Source organism: Hyperolius riggenbachi, chromosome 10, assembly GCF_040937935.1.
Source record: "Hyperolius riggenbachi isolate aHypRig1 chromosome 10, aHypRig1.pri, whole genome shotgun sequence".
NCBI lineage: Eukaryota > Metazoa > Chordata > Amphibia > Anura > Hyperoliidae > Hyperolius > Hyperolius riggenbachi.
Window position 1 is genome coordinate 271,495,082 of NC_090655.1, and position 22,404 is coordinate 271,517,485.

General features: G+C 45.9%; 1 protein-coding gene across 2 annotated transcripts in view; it reads right to left on the reverse strand.

The window, feature by feature from the left end:
- Positions 1–18,390, reverse strand: part of LOC137535395 (zinc finger protein 585A-like) — an 84,121-nt gene extending 65,731 nt beyond the window's left edge. The window contains exons 1-3 of one of the 2 annotated variants that reach the window (XM_068257230.1): positions 18,319–18,390; positions 9,112–9,675; positions 59–1,339 (exon numbers count right to left, since the gene is read on the reverse strand). In XM_068257230.1, coding sequence (XP_068113331.1) covers positions 59–1,339; positions 9,112–9,604 — 1,774 coding nt within the window. In that variant the 5' untranslated portion in view covers positions 9,605–9,675; positions 18,319–18,390. Of the gene's footprint in view, positions 1–58; positions 1,340–3,221; positions 3,250–9,111; positions 9,676–18,318 lie in introns of those variants that run through there. The other variant, XM_068257229.1, reaches the window with a different exon arrangement.
- Between the last annotated feature and the right edge of the window lie 4,014 nt (positions 18,391–22,404).

A 22,404-nucleotide genomic window follows, 5' to 3' on the forward strand; every position in this document is an offset into this window, starting at 1 on the left:
GCTGTGGCTAGTTCAGGTTCAATGAAGGTGAAGCTATGTTTTCCTGCTCTTTACTTACCACCAGTGTGAGATCTCTCATGTATCACAAGCTTTCTTTTATCACTAAACCATTTCCCACATTCAGCACATAAATAGGGCTTCTCACCAGTGTGTGATCTCTCATGTTTGACAAGGTCTGATTTCTGTGTAAAACATTTCCCACACTCAGCACATGAATAGGGCTTCTCACCAGTATGTGATCTCTTATGTACGTCAAGATTCGATTTCCGTGCAAAACATTTCCCACACTCAGCACATGAATAGGGCTTCTCACCAGTGTGAGATCTCTCATGGATCACAAGGTTTCTTTTATCACTAAAACATTTCCCACACTCAGCACATGAATAGGGCTTCTCACCGGTGTGTGATCTTTCATGTTTGACAAGATACGATTTAAGTGCAAAACATTTGCCGCACTCAGCACATGAATAGAGCTTCTCACAAGTGTGATATCTCACATGTTCGACAAGATATGATTTCTGTGCAAAACATTTCCCGCACTCAGCACATGAATAGGGCTTCTCACCAGTGTGAGTTCTCTCATGAATGACTAGACCTGATTTATGAAAAAAACATTTCCCACACTCAGCACATGAATAGGGCCTTTCACCAGTGTGAGATCTCTTGTGTGTGATAAGATATGATTTACGCGCAAAACATTTCCCACATTCAACACATGAATAGGGCTTCTCACCAGTGTGAGTTCTCTCATGTATGACAAGATATGTTTTACGTAAAAAACATTTCCCACACTCAGCACATGAATAGGGCTTCTCACCAGTGTGAGATCTTTCATGTACGACAAGCGTTCCTTTATCTCCAAAACATTTCCCACACTCTGCACATGAATAGGGCTTCTCACCAGTGTGAGTTCTCTCATGTATGACAAGATATGTTTTACGTGAAAAACATTTCCCACACTCAGCACATGAAAAAGGCTTCTCTCTGCCGTGTGATCTCTCATGTACAACAAGCTGTGATTTCAGCACAAAACATTTCCCACACTCATCACATGAATAGGGCTCCTCACCAGTGTGAATTCTCTCATGTCTGACAAGACTTGTTTTCTGAACAAAACATTTCCCACACAAGGAACAGGAATGAAATCCTCCAGCAGGGGGAGAGCTGTGCTGGGTATGAGACCCCTCTGGGTTAGCCAGGTGAGCGGAGGCTGGGGGAATATTTGGGGTCACCAGGATATCTGCAGGAGACTCTTGTCCAGTGACATCACCATCCGTTGTACAGTCTGTGGATACAGAGAGACGAGTCTCTGAGAGGTTCCTGATGCCGGGACTCCGCCCTGCAAATAGAGAAATATCACTTCCTGTTAGAGAATTCTGAGGGGAGGAACAATTATCATTATAGATGGTCAGTGAGCGGCTGATAATTCCATGTTGGTACATAATTTCTCATTCACTTAAGCCACTTAGGCTATTTTGTGCAGATCCATCACATAAAATAATATTAGGAAACAAAATTACAGGTTGGAAGGGGGGGGGGGGGGTGAATACTTTTGCAAGGCACTGTACCCACCCACTGGGCTGTGGAGGAGGAGGAGCCTGGAGATGGCAGCCTCGGCAAGTTGCTATGTCTTTTTGTTTTTTAATATTGCCTTGTGCAACCCAACCCGGATAACCTTCCCCTGCGAACAAATACTGAGCATTCAGGACTCAGCTGTACCTGATCTACCCCTGGATATTTCATCTATTCTTAGCCTTCTGGGGAATCTGACCATTGGAGCTACAGTGCTGAATCAGGCAGTGAGGCTTAGAAGAAGAGGCAAGCTCTCCAGGATCCAGGTGCAGTTTTGGCATAGAGGACTGTGTTCACCGCTACCTGGAATCATATTCTCTAATGTCAGGTCAATATACAACAAACTAGATGAGCTTCAACTACTGATCAGGACTAAGAAGGACTTTTACCTCTCTGCTGCTCTTTGCTTCACAGAGACCTGGCTGTCTGAGCTGATTTCAGACAATCCTCTGCAGATTAATGGATTTACACTCTATACATCTGACCAGGACCCGCTTATTTCTGGCAAAGGAGGAGGGCTCCGTTTCTATATCAATGATAAGTGGTGTAAGGATGTCACAGTTATTAGGAGGCCATGCTCGGCTGGGCTGGGAACACTCTTCATAAACTGCAGACCTTCCTATTCACCCCGTGAGCTTTCTTCATTTATTCTGGTTGCTGTGTACATCCCTCCACAAACATGCATGCAGCCTGCACTCCAGGTACTCACAGATCAGATCACCGAGGTGGAGAGGGGACACCCTGATTATTTTCTCATCATTCTAGAGGACTTCAACAGTGCCAACCTAAACAGAGAACTTCCAAATTACAAGCAACTAGAGGAGGTAAAACACCTGATCACTGTTACACTACTATTAAGGACTCTTATCACTCTGTCTGCAGAGCAGCTCTGGGGAACTCTGATCATGCTGTGATACGGCCCATCCCAACATACAGAGACTAAAAGCTGCCAAACCTGTAGTGTCCACAGGTAAAAAAATGAGCTGCTTTGATTCAATAGACTGGAACATATTCAAAGACTCCACCAGCGATCTAAATATACTGATGCTGTGAAAACATGAATTATTTGTTGTGGAGAGACCTGTATTCAAACTAAAAAAAAAAAATGTATCAGTTACAATGACAAACCCTGGTGTTATGACCTGAGCTGTTAGTAGCCTGCTGGTGGCAGCACTGGGTAACATTTGCATGGACTTCCGCTATCCACCAGCAGATGTCTCACCTCATATTGGGAACTGCATTTCTTTGGCTCACCTGCAGATGGAACTCTGAACAGTCACCTGCCTTCTTACGTGCCTGTAACAGCTCAACCATTGTCCCAGTTTAAAAACAAAAAATCAAAATGTATATGTATAAATGACTATAGGCCAGTTGCTGTTGCATCATTGGTCATAAAATCATTTGAAAAAGGGATAATAGCTTATCTGAAATCCATCACAGACCCCCCGATGGACTCTCTGCAATTTGCTTATAGGTGAAATAAGTCTACAGATGATGCTGTAAGCATGTGTCTTCATTATTTACTAGAGCATCTGGACTCCTCAGGAACCTATGACAGAATTCTATCTGTGGATTTCAGCTTTTCAGCTCTGCATTCAACACCATAATACCATCACTGTCACACAGCAAGCTCTCCCAGCTAAGCATACCTGAATCCATCAGCAAATGGATGACCAATTTCTTCACCATCAGGAGACAGAAGGTTAGACTAGCTTCCTGGTGCAGTAACAACAACTTGAAATTTAATGTTCTTCAGCCCATGGGGATGATAATATCTCCTCATAATCAGACATGCATCTAAAGAGACCCAAGTAGAGGCATTCAAATTTCATGGGTCCTTAATCTCTAACAACTTTAAATGGGATAACAAAGTCACTATCAAGAAAGTGCAAGAGAGGATGTACCACCTATGGCAGCTGAATACATTTTGCCTACTACAAAAATAATGCTGCAGGTCTTTACTGCAATCACCAAATCCATCACAACATCAACTATGACTGTTCGGCTCATGCTCCGTATGAGAAAAAGGTGAGACTGCAGCGCATCATCCAATCAGCAGAAAGAATAATTGGCTGCAGCTTACCTTCCATGCAGGATCTTTATGCTAGCAGGTGGAGAAAGAGAGCGACCAAGATAGCCTCTCACCCTGCTCAATCCATCCTCCAGCTTATGCCTTCAGGAGTGAGATACCAGTCAGTCACAACAAAGACTTCCAGGCACAGAACAGCTCCTTCCCTCAGGCAGAAGCCATGCTTTATGCAGAACCACGCTAGGGCTGCTAGGACTGGAAAGCATTACAGCATAGAACTGAAAATGAACGCTTCTCACCATGTTTACTACCACTATAACTTATATACGGTCCTTGACTTGTAATATCTATACTGTCTCTCCTTGTATTTCATCTGTGTCTGTGTTAGGATTCCTCATGTGACATGTTCTGTCCATTGCAGGTGGAGCCGAAAATGTACAGTTCTGGCTTGTCAGTCTGCATTCGGTTGTGCATTCGCAATGAGTCACATTGTCATTTGCAATTGCTCTGCAGTTCTGGACAGCTCAGAATGCTGTCATTATTCCACCAATGGTTTACTACAGCTGTACTGCAGCCAGATAGCCCTGGATTTCCTGCATGCATGTTCTTGCATAGTACTGCATGCATTTGTTATGATGGTCGTTCAGCTAGCTAGATGGTATTCAAGCCAGCTTAGGATTGAATGATTACCATTCAGCTGTGTTGAGATTTGCATGCTTGCATCCATTGGCTGATGCCAGCATAAAAGCCTGCCTCTCTTGTTAGGCCCCGGCCCATCATAGTTTCAGCTCTGTCTAGGCTGTTACTGGGTCCCTTGATATTGCTAAATATATTCCTTGTCTTAGTTCAGTTATCCTGTGGAGCTACGTTTATGTATTTCCCACGGGGACATATAGACGTACTCCTTCTAGTATAGAGATTCTGTATTGCCTAGTCTCGTTCGCTGTATTGCTCCTGATCCTAGCCAGTGTTCTTTGCTTATGTTATATATTGGTTCATCGCCGATATATACATATGTTAGTCAGTCGTTTGTAGTTTAATTGATAGCTATAAATTGTAATACGCTAGGAAATTATATCTATTGTATATTGGTCTGTGTATTACGTTTGCCTGCCTTTTGACTTTGCTATTGCCTGGCGATTCTGTCCTTTCCTTGCGAGGTAGCCATTGCTGTGGTTGCTATTGGCTACCTCACTCCAGTCTGTCTTGTATCTGTCTGAATGTTTGCTATCGCAAGAGCAGCGCAACATCGCATGCACTGTCATTGCGTCTTATCAGAGGCCCAGAGCTGCAGTTGCTCTGGGCAGCCTGTGTAGCCTCTTCCATTATCCAGCTCTTAGCCTTGTTGTTCTGGATAGTCGGAAAGTATGACCCCCCCCCCCCCCAGCATAACAGTCTGTTAAGTAACCGTAAAGTCAAATTCTTTGTACAGGTGAACTTATTTGGCCAAATAAAATTGAATCTGATTCATGATTGTTCAGATGATCATCAATATCATAAAAAAAGGACATCAGGGATATGAACAGCCCCAGGCGCTTCTGTGTTTACAATATTTTCATTTAGCCATTTTTGTGTGTAAGGAGAGGCCTTCCCCATACAGTACAGCAGCAAGGTGAGAGGTGTGCAGTGTAACAGTGCATGTGACTATATTCTCTATCAGCTGCAGCCATTATCTCTGTGTGTAAGGAGAGGCCTTCCACATACAGTACAGCAGCAAGGTGAGAGGTGTGCAGTGTAACAGTGCATGTGACTATATTCTCTATCAGCTGCAGCCATTATCTCTGTGTGTAAGGAGAGGCCTTCCACATACAGTACAGCAGCAAGGTGAGAGGTGTGCAGTGTAACAGTGCATGTGACTATATTCTCTATCAGCTGCAGCCATTATCATTGTGTGTAAGGAGAGGCCTTCCACATACAGTACAGCAGCAAGGTGAGAGGTGTGCAGTGTAACAGTGCATGTGACTATATTCTCTATCAGCTGCAGCCATTATCTCTGTGTGTAAGGAAAGGCCTTCCACATACAGTACAGCAGCAAGGTGAGAGGTGTGCAGTGTAACAGTGCATGTGACTATATTCTCTATCAGCTGCAGCCATTATCTCTGTGTGTAAGGAGAGGCCTTCCCCATACAGTACAGCAGCAAGGTGAGAGGTGTGCAGTGTAACAGTGCATGTGACTATATTCTCTATCAGCTGCAGCCATTATCTCTGTGTGTAAGGAGAGGCCTTCCCCATACAGTACAGCAGCAAGGTGAGAGGTGTGCAGTGTAACAGTGCATGTGACTATATTCTCTATCAGCTGCAGCCATTATCTCTGTGTGTAAGGAGAGGCCTTCCCCATACAGTACAGCAGCAAGGTGAGAGGTGTGCAGTGTAACAGTGCATGTGACTATATTCTCTATCAGCTGCAGCCATTATCTCTGTGTGTAAGGAGAGGCCTTCCACATACAGTACAGCAGCAAGGTGAGAGGTGTGCAGTGTAACAGTGCATGTGACTATATTCTCTATCAGCTGCAGCCATTATCTCTGTGTGTAAGGAGAGGCCTTCCCCATACAGTACAGCAGCAAGGTGAGAGGTGTGCAGTGTAACAGTGCATGTGACTATATTCTCTATCAGCTGCAGCCATTATCTCTGTGTGTAAGGAGAGGCCTTCCCCATACAGTACAGCAGCAAGGTGAGAGGTGTGCAGTGTAACAGTGCATGTGACTATATTCTCTATCAGCTGCAGCCATTATCTCTGTGTGTAAGGAGAGGCCTTCCCCATACAGTACAGCAGCAAGGTGAGAGGTGTGCAGTGTAACAGTGCATGTGACTATATTCTCTATCAGCTGCAGCCATTATCTCTGTGTGTAAGGAGAGGCCTTCCCCATACAGTACAGCAGCAAGGTGAGAGGTGTGCAGTGTAACAGTGCATAAAACTATATTCTCTATCAGCTGCAGCCATTATCTCTGTGTGTAAGGAGAGGCCTTCCCCATACAGTGCAGCAGCAAGGTGAGAGGTGTGCAGTGTAACAGTGCATGTGACTATATTCTCTATCAGCTGTAGCCATTATCTCTGTGTGTAAGGAGGGGCCTTCCCCATACAGTACAGCAGCAAGGTGAGAGGTGTGCAGTGTAACAGTGCATGTGACTATATTCTCTATCAGCTGCAGCCATTATCTCTGTGTGTAAGGAGAGGCCTTCCCCATACAGTACAGCAGCAAGGTGAGAGGTGTGCAGTGTAACAGTGCATGTGACTATATTCTCTATCAGCTGCAGCCATTATCTGTGTGTAAGGAGAGGCCTTCCACATACAGTACAGCAGCAAGGTGAGAGGTGTGCAGTGTAACAGTGCATGTGACTATATTCTCTATCAGCTGCAGCCATTATCTCTGTGTGTAAGGAGAGGCCTTCCACATACAGTACAGCAGCAAGGTGAGAGGTGTGCAGTGTAACAGTGCATGTGACTATATTCTCTATCAGCTGCAGCCATTATCTCTGTGTGTAAGGAGAGGCCTTCCACATACAGTACAGCAGCAAGGTGAGAGGTGTGCAGTGTAACAGTGCATGTGACTATATTCTCTATCAGCTGCAGCCATTATCATTGTGTGTAAGGAGAGGCCTTCCACATACAGTACAGCAGCAAGGTGAGAGGTGTGCAGTGTAACAGTGCATGTGACTATATTCTCTATCAGCTGCAGCCATTATCTCTGTGTGTAAGGAAAGGCCTTCCACATACAGTACAGCAGCAAGGTGAGAGGTGTGCAGTGTAACAGTGCATGTGACTATATTCTCTATCAGCTGCAGCCATTATCATTGTGTGTAAGGAGAGGCCTTCCACATACAGTACAGCAGCAAGGTGAGAGGTGTGCAGTGTAACAGTGCATGTGACTATATTCTCTATCAGCTGCAGCCATTATCTCTGTGTGTAAGGAGAGGCCTTCCACATACAGTACAGCAGCTAGGTGAGAGGTGTGCAGTGTAACAGTGCATGTGACTATATTCTCTATCAGCTGCAGCCATTATCTCTGTGTGTAAGGAGAGGCCTTCCCCATACAGTACAGCAGCAAGGTGAGAGGTGTGCAGTGTAACAGTGCATGTGACTATATTCTCTATCAGCTGCAGCCATTATCTCTGTGTGTAAGGAGAGGCCTTCCCCATACAGTACAGCAGCAAGGTGAGAGGTGTGCAGTGTAACAGTGCATAAAACTATATTCTCTATCAGCTGCAGCCATTATCTCTGTGTGTAAGGAGAGGCCTTCCCCATACAGTGCAGCAGCAAGGTGAGAGGTGTGCAGTGTAACAGTGCATGTGACTATATTCTCTATCAGCTGCAGCCATTATCTCTGTGTGTAAGGAGAGGCCTTCCCCATACAGTACAGCAGCCAGGTGAGAGGTGTGCAGTGTAACAGTGCATGTGACTATATTCTCTATCAGCTGCAGCCATTATCTCTGTGTGTAAGGAGAGGCCTTCCCCATACAGTACAGCAGCAAGGTGAGAGGTGTGCAGTGTAACAGTGCATGTGACTATATTCTCTATCAGCTGCAGCCATTATCTTTGTGTGTAAGGAGAGGCCTTCCCCATACAGTACAGCAGCAAGGTGAGAGGTGTGCAGTGTAACAGTGCATAAAACTATATTCTCTATCAGCTGCAGCCATTATCTCTGTGTGTAAGGAGAGGCCTTCCCCATACAGTACAGCAGCAAGGTGAGAGGTGTGCAGTGTAACAGTGCATGTGAATATATTCTCTGTCAGCTGCAGCCATTATCTCTGTGTGTAAGGAGAGGCCTTCCCCTATACAGTGCAGCAGCAAGGTGAGAGGTGTGCAGTGTAACAGTGCATGTGACTATATTCTCTATCAGCTGCAGCCATTATCTCTGTGTGTAAGGAGAGGCCTTTCACATACAGTACAGCAGCCAGGTGAGAGGTGTGCAGTGTAACAGTGCATGTGACTATATTCTCTATCAGCTGCAGCCATGATCTCTGTGTGTAAGGAGAGGCCTTCCACATACTGTACAGCAGCAAGGTGAGAGGTGTGCAGTGTAACAGTGCATGTGACTATATTCTCTATCAGCTGCAGCCATTATCTCTGTGTGTAAGGAGAGGCCTTCCCCATACAGTACAGCAGCCAGGTGAGAGGTGTGCAGTGTAACAGTGCATGTGACTATATTCTCTGTCAGCTGCAGCCATTATCTCTGTGTGTAAGGAGAGGCCTTCCACATACAGTACAGCAGCAAGGTGAGAGGTGTGCAGTGTAACAGTGCATGTGACTATATTCTCTATCAGCTGCAGCCATTATCTCTGTGTGTAAGGAGAGGCCTTCCCCATACAGTACAGCAGCAAGGTGAGAGGTGTGCAGTGTAACAGTGCATGTGACTATATTCTCTATCAGCTGCAGCCATTATCTCTGTGTGTAAGGAGAGGCCTTCCACATACTGTACAGCAGCCAGGTGAGAGGTGTGCAGTGTAACAGTGCATGTGAATATATTCTCTATCAGCTGCAGCCAAACACATATTAATGCTGATCACTCACCTTTTCTGCTCTCTGTAAGAGGATCCTTCTCCATAGTTGTCCCCATCATGTCACCCCCCTCTGCAGACCGCTGATCACTCCTCACATATGTCTCTTCTTCTTCCTCTTTCTTTGTCCTCATCACATAAGCCTCCTCCATAGATTTCTGATCACTTCCCTCATACGTCTCTTCTTCCTTTTTAATTGCCCTCATCATGTCCCCCTCCTCCATAGACTGCTGATCATTCCTCACAAATGTCTCTTCTTCTTCCTCTTTAATTGCCCTCATCATGTCACCCTCCTCCATAGACTGCTGATCACTCCTCACATATGTCTCTTCTTTTTCCTCTTTAATTGCCCTCATCATGTCACCCTCCTCCATAGACTGCTGATCACTCCTCACATACGGCTCTTCTTCTTCCTCTTTAATTGCCCTCATCATGCCACCCTCCTCTGCAGACCGCTGATCACTCCTCACAAATGTCTCTTCTTCCTCTTTAATTGTCCTCATCATGCCACCCTCCTCTATAGACTGCTGATCACTCCTCGCATACGGCTCTTCTTCTCTGAGCTCAGATCTTAGTTCTGAAAAGGATAACATAGTATTGTAGTAAGATATTAGCAGTAATAAACAGAGCACATAAAATAACATAATTTGCTAGGGGGTGATTATATACCATAAGCTGTGGTATGCTGCACATTCAGTATGGTCATCCAGTGGGACTATCTTATGGAAATGGACACAATGGACAGATCCTGCTCCTTCAGAACCTCCCTTCCTGAGACCTCCACTGATCTGCAACAACCTGATTGTACAGCATATTATTGGCTGCCGGCATTAGTGACTGCTGCTATGACCAGCTGCTAGGAAAAAGGAAGAGATACAGGCCGGCCTTCCATAACGGCTGGGATAAACATAGACCTCCTGTGACTGCAGTAATAACCACAGATGATAACAGGTGTATTTAGATGCATGATTTATAGCATAAGAAATAAGAGAAACAAAGTGGAAAAAAGAGAAATATGGTAAAACTGAGAGTAAGCAAATATGAGAAACATCAGCTGAAGATAATAATAATAATACTGACATTTGTATAGCACTTTTTCTCCTGTCGGGCTCAAAGTACTCAAAGGCTGCAGCCACTAAGGGTGAGCACAAGGGTCCACCCTGCAGTGTTAGGGAGTCTTGCCTAAGCACTCCTTACTGAATAGATTCTGACCCTAGCCAGGATTCCAACCCTGCTCTCCCATGTCAAAGGCAGTGCCCAGTTACCAGTACACTATCCAGCCACACAAGATGGCAGCTGCGCCTCGAGGATCTTCTGGGCTCAGTATTCCATGGCATACAGGATCGTCCAGTCACAGCTCCACTCCGCACTATTCACAGATTATATTCCTCTCTATGTCTCCATCCCTGAGGGGCAATTATCTAACCTAATCCACCATATAGATACTTTGTACCATTCTCAGGAATAAAGGCGACTGCCCTACAATAAAACTCTACTACTCCCTGCAAGCTCTCTCCTGAGAGATGTATGCGGCTGGATTCTGCTCACACCCTTCATATCACTAAACATTCCCCCATTACCTGGTATAACATTCCCATCAGCCACTTCTCAGCCATATAAAGCCGGTCACTGATAACATAAGCTCTCCTTACAGATGTATGCGCCTGGATTCTGCTCATACCCTTCATATCACTAACCATCCCCCCATTACCTGGTATAACATTCCCATCAGCCACTTCTCAGCCATATAAAGCCAGTCACTGATAACAGAAGCTCTCCTTACAGATGTATGCGCCTGGATTCTGCTCACACCCTTCATATCACTAAACATTCCCCCATTACCTGGTATAACATTCCCATCAGCCACTTCTCAGCCATATAAAGCCAGTCACTGATAACAGAAGCTCTCTCCTGAGAGATGTACGCGCCTGGATTCTGCTCACACCCTTCATATCACTAACCATCCCCCCATTACCTGGTATAACATTCCCATCAGCCACTTCTCAGCCATATAAAGCCAGTCACTGATAACATAAGCTCTCCTTACAGATGTATGTGCCGGGATTCTGCTCACACCCTTCATATCACTAAACATTCCCCCATTACCTGGTATAACATTCCCATCAGCCACTTCTCAGCCATATAAAGCCAGTCACTGATAACATAAGCTCTCCTTACAGATGTATGCGCCTGGATTCTGCTCACACCCTTCATATCACTACACATTCCCCCATTACCTGGTATAACATTCCCATCAGCCACTTCTCAGCCATATAAAGCCAGTCACTGATAACATAAGCTCTCCTTACAGATGTATGCGCCTGGATTCTGCTCACACCCTTCATATCACTAAACATTCCCCCATTACCTGGTATAACATTCCCATCAGCCACTTCTCAGCCATATAAAGCCAGTCACTGATAACATAAGCTCTCCTTACAGATGTATGCGCCTGGATTCTGCTCACACCCTTCATATCACTAAACATTCCCCCATTACCTGGTATAACAGTCACACATCTCTCGCTATATAAAGTCTGTGTCACTCCAGCCATTGGTAACACAGTGATGAATCTGGTTCATTTGCCAGTATTTGGAAGACTTACACACACCCAGTATTGATTGGCCAAATTTGACCACATTCAGGTAATATAAGGACAAACATATTTTTAAATACTCTTAACAGATTGTGCAGGCAGCTCTCATACTACATGGAAGGGGTAAGATTGTCCAATTACAATTAAATGTGTGTACCCCCTTATGCTTTATACAGCGAGACCTTCACCTGCTTCAGTCCCTCCCATTATCATTAAACATAAGGACATCAATCATATCTCCAACCTCCTAACTGATCTATTCTGGAGGGGAAGTGAGAGGACCACTACCAGGGCCGGGACAAGGCTCTCCACCACTAGAAGCAGAGATTACATAGTGTCCCCCCTGAGATTGGGCCGCCCCGGTGTAGGTAGCAGATGTAAGGCAACAACTGAGGAGGAGTGACCGAGAGCCCGATATAATGTAGTGTGCAGTGCTAGTGGATGATATTGATTATAAGCTTGACAAGAGTAATACTCACACACATAGGTTACCCCAAAAGCCAACCACTGTATAGGCAGCTGGAGAGAGCAGACCTGACACCTCTCAGGGTAAAAAGTCACTCTCTGTAGTGTAAAAAGAGGGGCGGATATCAATAGGCATCAATGATCAGGATAACAGAGGTACCAACAAAGGATAAAATACACTAAAAACAGCTTAAAAGGGAGGAAGTGGTGGACTCACCTCCAGGTAGTCAGACTAAATAAGTCTAGTAAAAAAAAAAAAAAAAAAAAAAGTATTTTCCCATTTAAAAAAAAATAATCCAATTAGAGATTAGCTAACCAAATGTTCCTCCAGTATTAGGTAGCTCCCTCCCCAGTATAGACAGGCAGTTGTGCCTCAGGGGGACATTAAAAGGAGAGGGGGGGGGATATGGCTACACTGCGGGGTAATATGGCAATGCTAGGGGCAAGGGAAACAGGGCTACAGGGGAAAGCCAGCACTGCAGGGACATGGCTATATTCCATATACACGGTAATGATCACATCTCTGTGATGGGACTGAATTATTACTAGGAAGGTGAGATGCCGGCACTGGAGGGACATGGCTATATTCCATATACATCTTCTCTTGTCTCTGTGATGTGACTGAATTATTACTAGGAAGGTGAGATGCCGGCACTGGAGGGCCATGGCTATACTCCATATACATCTTCTCTTGTCTCTGTGATGTGACTGAATTATTACTAGGAAGGTGAGATGCCGGCACTGGAGGGACATGGCTATATTCCATATACATCTTCTCTTGTCTCTGTAATGTGAGTTATTACTAGGAAGGTGAGATGCCAGCACTGGAGGGACATGGCTATATTCCATATACATCTTCTCTTGTCTCTGTGATGTGACTGAATTATTACTAAGAAGGTGAGATGCCAGCACTGGAGTGACATGGCTATATTCCATATACATCTTCTCTTGTCTCTGTGATGTGACTGAATTATTACTGGGAAGGTGAGATGCCGGTACTGGAGGGAAATGGCTATATTCCATATACATCTTCTCTTGCCTCTGTGATGTGACTGAATTATTACTGGGAAGGTGAGATGCCGGTACTGGAGGGACATGGCTATATTCCATATACATCTTCTCTTGTCTCTGTGATGTGACTGAATTATTACTGGGAAGGTGAGATGCCGGCACTGGAGGGACATGGCTATATTCCATATACAACTTCTCTTGTCTCTGTGATGTGACTGAATTATTACTAGGAAGGTGAGATGCCAGCACTGGAGGGACATAGCTATATTCCATATACATCTTCTCTTGTCTCTGTGATGTGACTGAATTATTACTAGGAAGGTGAGATGCCGGCACTGGAGGGACATGGCTATATTACATATACATCTCCTCTTGTCTCTGTGATGTGAATTATTACTAGGAAGGTGTGAGGAAACGTGGAAAAGCCGCCGTTTCTCAGGGTGAGGCGGCTGTTTCCGCGTCCAGCATGGCGTCACAACGCGGAAAAACCGCCACATTGGGAACGGCGGAATCCGCATTGGAAGCGCCGGAATCCGCATTAGAGGCGGCGAACTTGCCGCATAGCAGTATCCCTGACAAGGGGGCTGAGCGTGGGGAAGCCGCCGCTGGTGTAGTGAGCGGTGCGGCGGCTCCCACGCTCGGTTCACTGGATACATTGCAAGACAGTACTGGTGTGGCTGGGACTGATAGTCCACCAAGATTCAAAGTGACACGCGCGCGCGCACAGAGGCAAAGCTTATATAACAGCCAGAAGTAGGTCAGCTAACCAAGCTGGTCAGCTGACAATTCTGAGTCCTCTCATTGGTCCAGCACTTAGGGAGGTGCTGGAGAGTGGCTGTGTATATATACTGCTGGCTGTTCAGTTGCTGGTTGTCTGGCGTTGCGAACACATACGTGGGAGCACGCAGACCTGAGTCAGATCCGAAAGTGTGCCGGGACCAGCTGGAGCTGTAATCCTACACTTAGCTAGATTTGTTGATAGTTTAAAGTACTAGTTTGATTGTGATTATCTGTTATGACCTTCTGCCTGCCTGACCATTCTCCTGAACTCTGATCCTGTACTTTGTCATTCTGATACTCTGTTGCCGAACCCCGGCTCGTCCTTAGACTCTGCATCGGCCTTCTGATTTTGTACCTCGATATTTCTGATACCCTGTTGGCGAACCCTGCCTGTACTTTAGACCTCGCCTCTGCCTTCTGAATCTGTACTTTATCTGTCCGTGTGTTTACGACCTGGCTTGTCCGACCTTCGAGAACCGACCTTACTGTTAGAGGCGGTTCCCAGTCCTGGTAGTGACACTCCCTCTTGAGTGTCACTCTCGTTCTGTCGTTCCTTCTCTCAGCCTGACTCCGCCCTCCGGGAGAGTCCAGAAGGAATTAGGCAGTACTCCTTACTGCTCTGAGGCTCAGTCCTCTTTATATTACTGTTTGCACCAAACACTCTCATTCGACTCAGGTATCCAGAGGTTAGCTGGTATATCGGATTATCGGTGATACTGCAGATCATCTATAATCTGGTATATATCTATATTCCCAGTGATTCTGCAGATCACCGGTAATCAGATCCTCTCTGTGTTACACCGATCGTTACAGAAGGTGAGATGTCAGCACTGGAGGGACATGGCTATATTCCATATACATCTTCTCTTGTCTCTGTGATGTGACTGAATTGTTACTAGGAAGGTGAGATGCCAGCACTGGAGGGACATGGCTATATTTCATATACATCTTCTCCTGTCTCTGTGATGTAACTGAATTATTACTAGGAAGGTGAGATGCCAGCACTGGGGGGACATGGCTATATTCCATATACATCTTCTCCTGTCTCTGTGATGTGAGTTATTACTAGGAAGGTGAGATGCCAGCACTAGAGGGTTAATGGCTATATTCCATAGACATCTTCTTTTGTCTCTGTGATGTGACTGAATTATTACTAGGAAGGTGAGATGCTGGCACTGGAGGGACATGGCTATATTCCATATACATCTTCTCGTCTCTGTGATGTGAGTTATTACCAGGAAGGTGAGATGCCGGCCCTGGAGGGACATGGCTATATTCCATATACATCTTCTCTTGTCTCTGTGATGTGACTGAATTATTACTAAGAAGGCGAGATGCTGGCACTGGAGGGACATGGCTATACTCCATATACATCTTCTCTCGTCTCTGTGATGCGAGTTACTACTAGGAAGGTGAGATGCAGGCACTGGAGGGACATGGCTATATTCCATATACATCTTCTCTTGTCTCTGTGATGTGACTGAATTATTACTAGGAAGGTGAGATGCAGGCACTGGAGGGACATGGCTATATTCCATATACATCTTCTCTTGTCTCTGTGATGTGAAATATTACTAGGAAGGTGAGATGCCAGCACTGGGGGGGACATGGCTATATTCCATATACATCTTCTCTTGTCTCTGTGATGTGAATTATTACTAGGAAGGTGAGATGCCAGCACTGGAGGGACATGGCTATATTCCATTTACATCTTCTCTTGTCTCTGTGATGTGACTGAATTATTACTAGGAAGGTGAGATGCCGGCACTGGAGGGACATGGCTATATTCCATATACATCGTCTCTTGTCTCTGTGATGTGACTGAATTATTACTAAGTGTAACATCCTTACCTTCCAGCGGCAAGTCCAGCGGCGTCTCCGGCGTGGTCCGGGCGAGCAGTGGGACTGCACAGCAGATATCCTCTGGCGGCATCCCTCCGGCGGTGTCTTCTGGCTCGCGCGCGACCCAAAGGAGTTCGAATGAGCCTTAGGGCCCGTTTCCACTATACACACATTGGACGCAGATTGGATGCAGAAAAAGTGACTCCAATGAATGCCTATGGGAAAATCTGTATTAGAAAAATTGCATTTAGTAGGAAACAGGCCCATAGGCATTCATTGGAGTCAGTTTTTCTGCATCCAATCTGTGTGTAGTGGAATCAGGCCCTTATAGGCTCAGGAAAAAGTCCACCCCCACCTCTGCTCTGCCCAATATATAACAAGTATTCCCACCCCGACCTCTGCTCTGCCCAATATATAACAAGTATGTCCACCCCGACCTCTGCTCTGCCCAATATATAACAAGTATGTCCACCCCGACCTCTGCTCTGCCCAATATATAACAAGTATGTCCACCCTGGCCTCTGCTCTGCCCAATATATAACAAGTATGTCCACCCCGACCTCTGCTCTGCCCAATATATAACAAGTATGAGCACCCCGACCTCTGCTCTGCCCAGTATATAACAAGTATGTCCACCCCGACCTCTGCTCTGCCCAGTATATAACAAGTATGTCCACCCCGACCTCTGCTCTGCCCAGTATATAACAAGTATGTCCACCCCGACCTCTGCTCTGCCCAATATATAACAAGTATGTCCACCCCAACCTCTGCTCTGCCCAATATATAACAAGTATGGGCAGCACGGTGGTGTAGTGGTTAGCTCTCTCGCCTTGCAGCGCTGGGTCCCTGGTTCGAATCCCAGCCAGGGCACTATCTGCAAAGAGTTTGTATGTTCTCTCCGTGTCTGCGTGGGTTTCCTCCGGGCACTCCGGTTTCCTCCCACTATCCAAAAACATACAGATAAGTTAACTGGCTCCCTCTAAAATTGGCCCTAGACTACAGTACTTACACTACATAATATAGACATATGGCAATGGTAGGGATTAGATTGTGAGCTCCTTTGAGGGACAGTTAGTGACAAGATATATATATATATATACACTGTACAGCTCTGCGTAAAAATGTCAGCGCTATATAAATACTAAATAATAATAATAATAATAATAATAAGTATGTCCACCCCGACCTCTGCTCTGCCCAATATATAACAAGTATGTCCACCCCGACCTCTGCTCTGCCCAATATATAACAAGTATGTCCACCCCGACCTCTGCTCTGCCCAATATATAACAAGTATGTCCACCCCGACCTCTGCTCTGCCCAATATATAACAAGTATGTCCACCCCGACCTCTGGTCTGCCCAATATATAACAAGTGTGTCCACCCCATCCTCTGCTCTGCCTAATATATAACAAGTATGTCCACCCCGACCTCTGCTCTGCCCAATATATAACAAGTATGTCCACCCCGACCTCTGCCCAATATATAACAAGTATGTCACCCCGACCTCTGCTCTGCCCAATATATAACAAGTATGTCCACCCCGACCTCTGCTCTGCCCAATATATAACAAGTATGTCCACCCCGACCTCTGCTCTGCCCAATATATAACAAGTATGTCCACCCCGACCTCTGCTCTGCCCAATATATAACAAGTATGTCCACCCCGACCTCTGCTCTGCCCAATATATAACAAGTATGTCCCCCGACCTCTGCTCTGCCCAATATATAACAAGTATGTCCATCCCGACCTCTGCTCTGCCCAATATACAACAAGTATGTCCACCCCAACCTCTGCTCTGCCCAATATACAACAAGTATGTCCACCCCGACCTCTGCTCTGCCCAATATATAACAAGTATGCCCACCCCGACCTCTGCTCTGCCCAATATATAACAAGTGTGTCCACCCCAACCTCTGCTCTGCCCAATATATAACAAGTATGCCCACCCCGACCTCTGCTCTGCCCAATATATAACAAGTATGCCCACCCCGACCTCTGCTCTGCCCAATATATAACAAGTATGCCCACCCCGACCTCTGCTCTGCCCAATATATAACAAGTATGTCCACCCCGACCTATGCTCTGCCCAATATATAACAAGTATGTCCACCCGACCTCTGCTCTGCTGAATATATAACAAGTATGTCCACCCCGACCTCTGCTCTGCCCAATATATAACAAGTATGTCCCCCGACCTCTGCTCTGCCCAATATATAACAAGTATGTCCACCCCGACCTCTGCTCTGCCCAATATATAACAAGTATGTCCACCCCGACCTCTGCTCTGCCCAATATATAACAAGTATGTCCACCCCGACCTCTGCTCTGCCCAATATATAACAAGTGTGTCCACCCCAACCTCTGCTCTGCCCAATATATAACAAGTATGCCCACCCTGACCTCTGCTGTGCCCAATATATAACAAGTATGTCCACCCCGACCTCTGCTCTGCCCAATATATAACAAGTATGTCCACCCGACCTCTGCTCTGCTGAATATATAACAACAGTCACACAATTACCTCTTTCCAGCCGTGTCTCCTCTCTTCCTCCTGCAACTTCTGTAACGTCAGTCGCATGAATGTCTGCAAGTTTTACATCATTTCCTGTCTTTGACTTCATCATTACTTCCTGTCTGTGTGTTCCACATGGTAGAGGTTATGTCGCCATCTTCTGGTAAATAAGCTAACTGCAGCGTCTAGTTGTGGACTCACCTGCATTCAGACATCTAGCTATTGTATTTATTATTATTATTATTACTATTATTATCATTATTATTTAACTCCCTCATCTGCATTCTCTCTATCTCTTATTATTTTCACTAGCATATGTATGCATGTTGGGCATTGCCAGCATGTAGGATAGGTTAGAGTGGAGTAGATTAGTACGGAGATGAGCAGTGGTGAGATAAGTATAGACACAGGTATATGGGGCAGCAGTGGGTAGATTAGTACAGACATTGGTATGGTCGAGCAGTAGAGGTCGCTCGAATGCTTCGTCGGAGAGCACTATTCGGCAAAGATCGCGTATTCGTGCTCGCCACGAGCAGTGAGCACAGGGCGATATTTGACCTGCCCCCAAACCTTATCATTGGGCTGAAATTTGACCCCTTACATCACAGTCACATGACAGCCAATCAGCCTGCACTTCCCCCGGACCTCCACCCCCTATAAAAACACTGCAGCGCCTGCTATGTTCCAGTTTGTCTTCCACTGGAATAGTGAAAGGAAGGGACAGAGCTTGCTGGAGATAGGGAAAGCGTTAGCTAGGCCTGTTTATTTTGATCTTCGCTGACTGACTTACTGTTACAAAGAATCTGAAGCGAAAATAAATCTAGCTGATTCTCTTATATATAGCAGTGGCATATTTGCCCCTGCTAAAACGCCGCTATACCGCTGCTGAACGGGAGTCCCTTACCCCCCAATCCCCTCCGTGCAGCGTGGGAATCACTTCCTGGTGAGGCAGGGCTAACGGCTATAGCCCTGCCTCTCAGCGCGTCTGTCAGCACTGATTGCCGCCTCTCCCCGTCCCTCTCAGTCTGCCTTCACTGAGAGGGGCGGGGAGAGGCGGAGATCCGCCACCTGATAGACGCGCTGAGAGGCAGAGCTACAGCCATTAGCTCTGCCTCCAGCAGCAGCAAAATTCACGACCAAGTTGGTCGTGGATTTTGCAGGGGGGGATTTGGGGGGTAAGGGACTCCCATTCAGCGGCGGTATAGCAGCGTTTTAGCAGGGGCAAACACTATATTTAAGAGAATCATCGAGATTTATTCTCGCTTCAGATTGTCTTTAAAGCACCCCAAACAGTCCTTCTGTGGGCTACTTCATCCTTCTGCTGTTTTGTTTTGTTTTTTTGTGTGCGCGCGGCACTCCACAGCCCACAGGCACCCACCAAGAGCTGTGCCCAGTGCCCACTACTATAATTGTCTGTGACATTAGACACAAACAATAGTACTCCAGGGCCTCTGTTATTATCACTGTATTGTGTTTGTACTGTTGCATATCTCAGTGTCTGTCTGATAGTCCACAGACAGAGCCCACTGGCAGTGAGCCACACCTGTGCCCACTTCTAGTGATATATATAATTGTGTGCCACACAACAGCACACAAGCAGAGTACTATCACTACTGCTCCAGGGCCTCTGTTATTATCACTGTATTGGGTTTGAACTGTTGCATATCTTAGTGTCTGTCTGATAGTCCATAGACAGAGCCCACTGGCACTGAGCCACAACTGTGCCCACTTCTAGTGATATAGAATTGTGTGCCACATAACAGCACACAAGCAGAGTACTATCACTACTACTCCAGGGCCTCTGTTATTATCACTGTATTGGGTTTGACCTTTCTAATGGGAAACCGAAAAACAGTAACCGTTATAGTTTCCCTTTTGTCTCCACCCATCATTATAGACATTGCAGTGATTCTCTGACTCCTCTATACACTCGCACTAGGCGATGTGTGTTCTGTGAGCGGCCACATTGCTGAACACATATCGCCCAGTGCGAGTGTATAGAGGAGCGTTACTCGTACTTCTCCCACAGGAGACTCTGCAAAAGCGGCTGACAGATTGTTGCCTGTGAGCAAATATTGCCTTGATAAAGGGGCCCTGCATGGCTCCAAAACACTGGCCATTTGCTTTTTTATGGAACTAATGAAGTATTATTTAATGTGCCAGCTCCTGACTGTATTGCAGGGAAATCGTGAAGCCTGGTGGATTGATTGGTCAGTCGGTGGTACTGCGGGGAGGAGGGTTGAGTAGAGAGAGTTGGTTTCTCTATTTGATGTTCTGTTAGCGGGTCTCATATTGGTTCAGAGAACTGTCGCTCCTCTTAGTTGTATATTTGATTAGCTGCTGTATTCAGTATTGAAGTCATGTTGGACCTCTTTATTCCAGGTGCGGGGTTGCGGAAGGACAGTGATGGCGAGCTTCCGGGTACGTTCTTGGTGTTGCTGGTTGCCATGGTGATGCTGCGCAGTGTGTGGGCGGCATTCCGCTCTTCCGGGATTGTTTTGCCCCCACTAATTAGTCACTCCACATCACTATGTTATGGTGTGTGAGCCGCCTATCAGCAAATGAAAGGGGTGTGTCCTGGCGTACGCGGCACTTCCAGATTTATGAGCGGTGGCTGTGAGCTCTGCTTATTCATTGGTTAAAGCGGACCTGAACTCAGAACTTCCTCTCTGCTCTAAAAGATTTGTTACAGCTGATAAAAATCCAGCACTAAATCTGCAGTGTGTCTACTTGCTGCTTTCATGGAAGTAGACATAGGGTTAACATCCTGTGTTTATAAATTAGCTGCTCAGCCAAGGAAGCCAGCTGACATAGCTGAGATATCAAATTACAGTTCTGATTAGTCACAGATGAGGGGGATTAGACCATCTAAACTCTCTAAATACATACAGGGTGCATTTCTCTATGTTTTCCTTCTGTCCTATGCAAGAGTTCAGTTCTCGATCAGGTCCACTGGTGGCCCCGCCCGTGGTAAGGTTTGAAGGTGTGTGATTGGTCTACTCCTCAGCCATTTGTGATATATAGACATGTGTGTGCTTTCATTACACTTTGTACTCAGCATGACAAAAGGGATAACATCTGGAAACATCAGCCTGTTGCTGCGCTTGCTTGTATGTAATGCTATAATACATTAAAGAGCTATACATTACTTTAGTGGTGGCGACTCTCTCTGCTATAAATACATATTAGAGGCTAAGGAGAAAGTCTTCTATAAGCTTGTGGTTCACCATCAAGATATACTTCAAGTGTCAGAGTGTCCCAGCATTTGTCCTCACATACTGCCCATATGTCCCCTCCCCCATGTTAGGTCTCCGCCTCTTACATGTATGCTAGTGCTGCTGCTGTATGTGACACAATCTACCCGCCAGCCATCAGTGTGGAATGTGACGCTTCTGCCCAGCTCACACACAGGCTCCACCCCCCCACACATATTGCCCTATCAGAGAGGGCTTCATTAGGATGTGGCTGACCAGTAATCCCGGGGTAATTACTCCCAGACACTGGATATTTCAGTCAGGTGCCATCTTATGTACTGGCAGTTTGCCCACACTTATATTTCAGCTCATACAGAGTTCAGCAGGTTGCAGGGCGGTATAGATAGGACTAGGGATGGTGAAGGAGATGCAAATAATTTTGAGTTGATGCAAATTTATGCTCATTTTATGTTGCTCAAAAATGAACAAATTAAATCCTGCTGAGGTAAAATTCGATGGGTTAATTTTCAAGCTGTATAAATTTGAGAGCGACTGACCAGCATCTGCACCAACAGACCCGGGACACTGAGCACGGACAGTTATATTCCTGCAGGCTCACACAGTGGTGGCAAGTTTTGCACCCCACCCTTGTGAGTATAAGACGTATACACATGTGCTTACATCCCTTTGTGTAACAATGCTGCACCATTGGGCTCATGGATGGTCTCTCTCATTCACAGAGGCTTGGAGGTTACAGGTATCCATCAAGGATCAAATATTTTCCTTCAGATAGAAGGCATTGCTGAGGCTAAAGACTGTCTGCCAGATGGGTTGGATGCCCGGCCAACTCCCCCAGACATGTATGTAGCTTCCCTCTTCTCTCTCACATCTCCAGCAATAT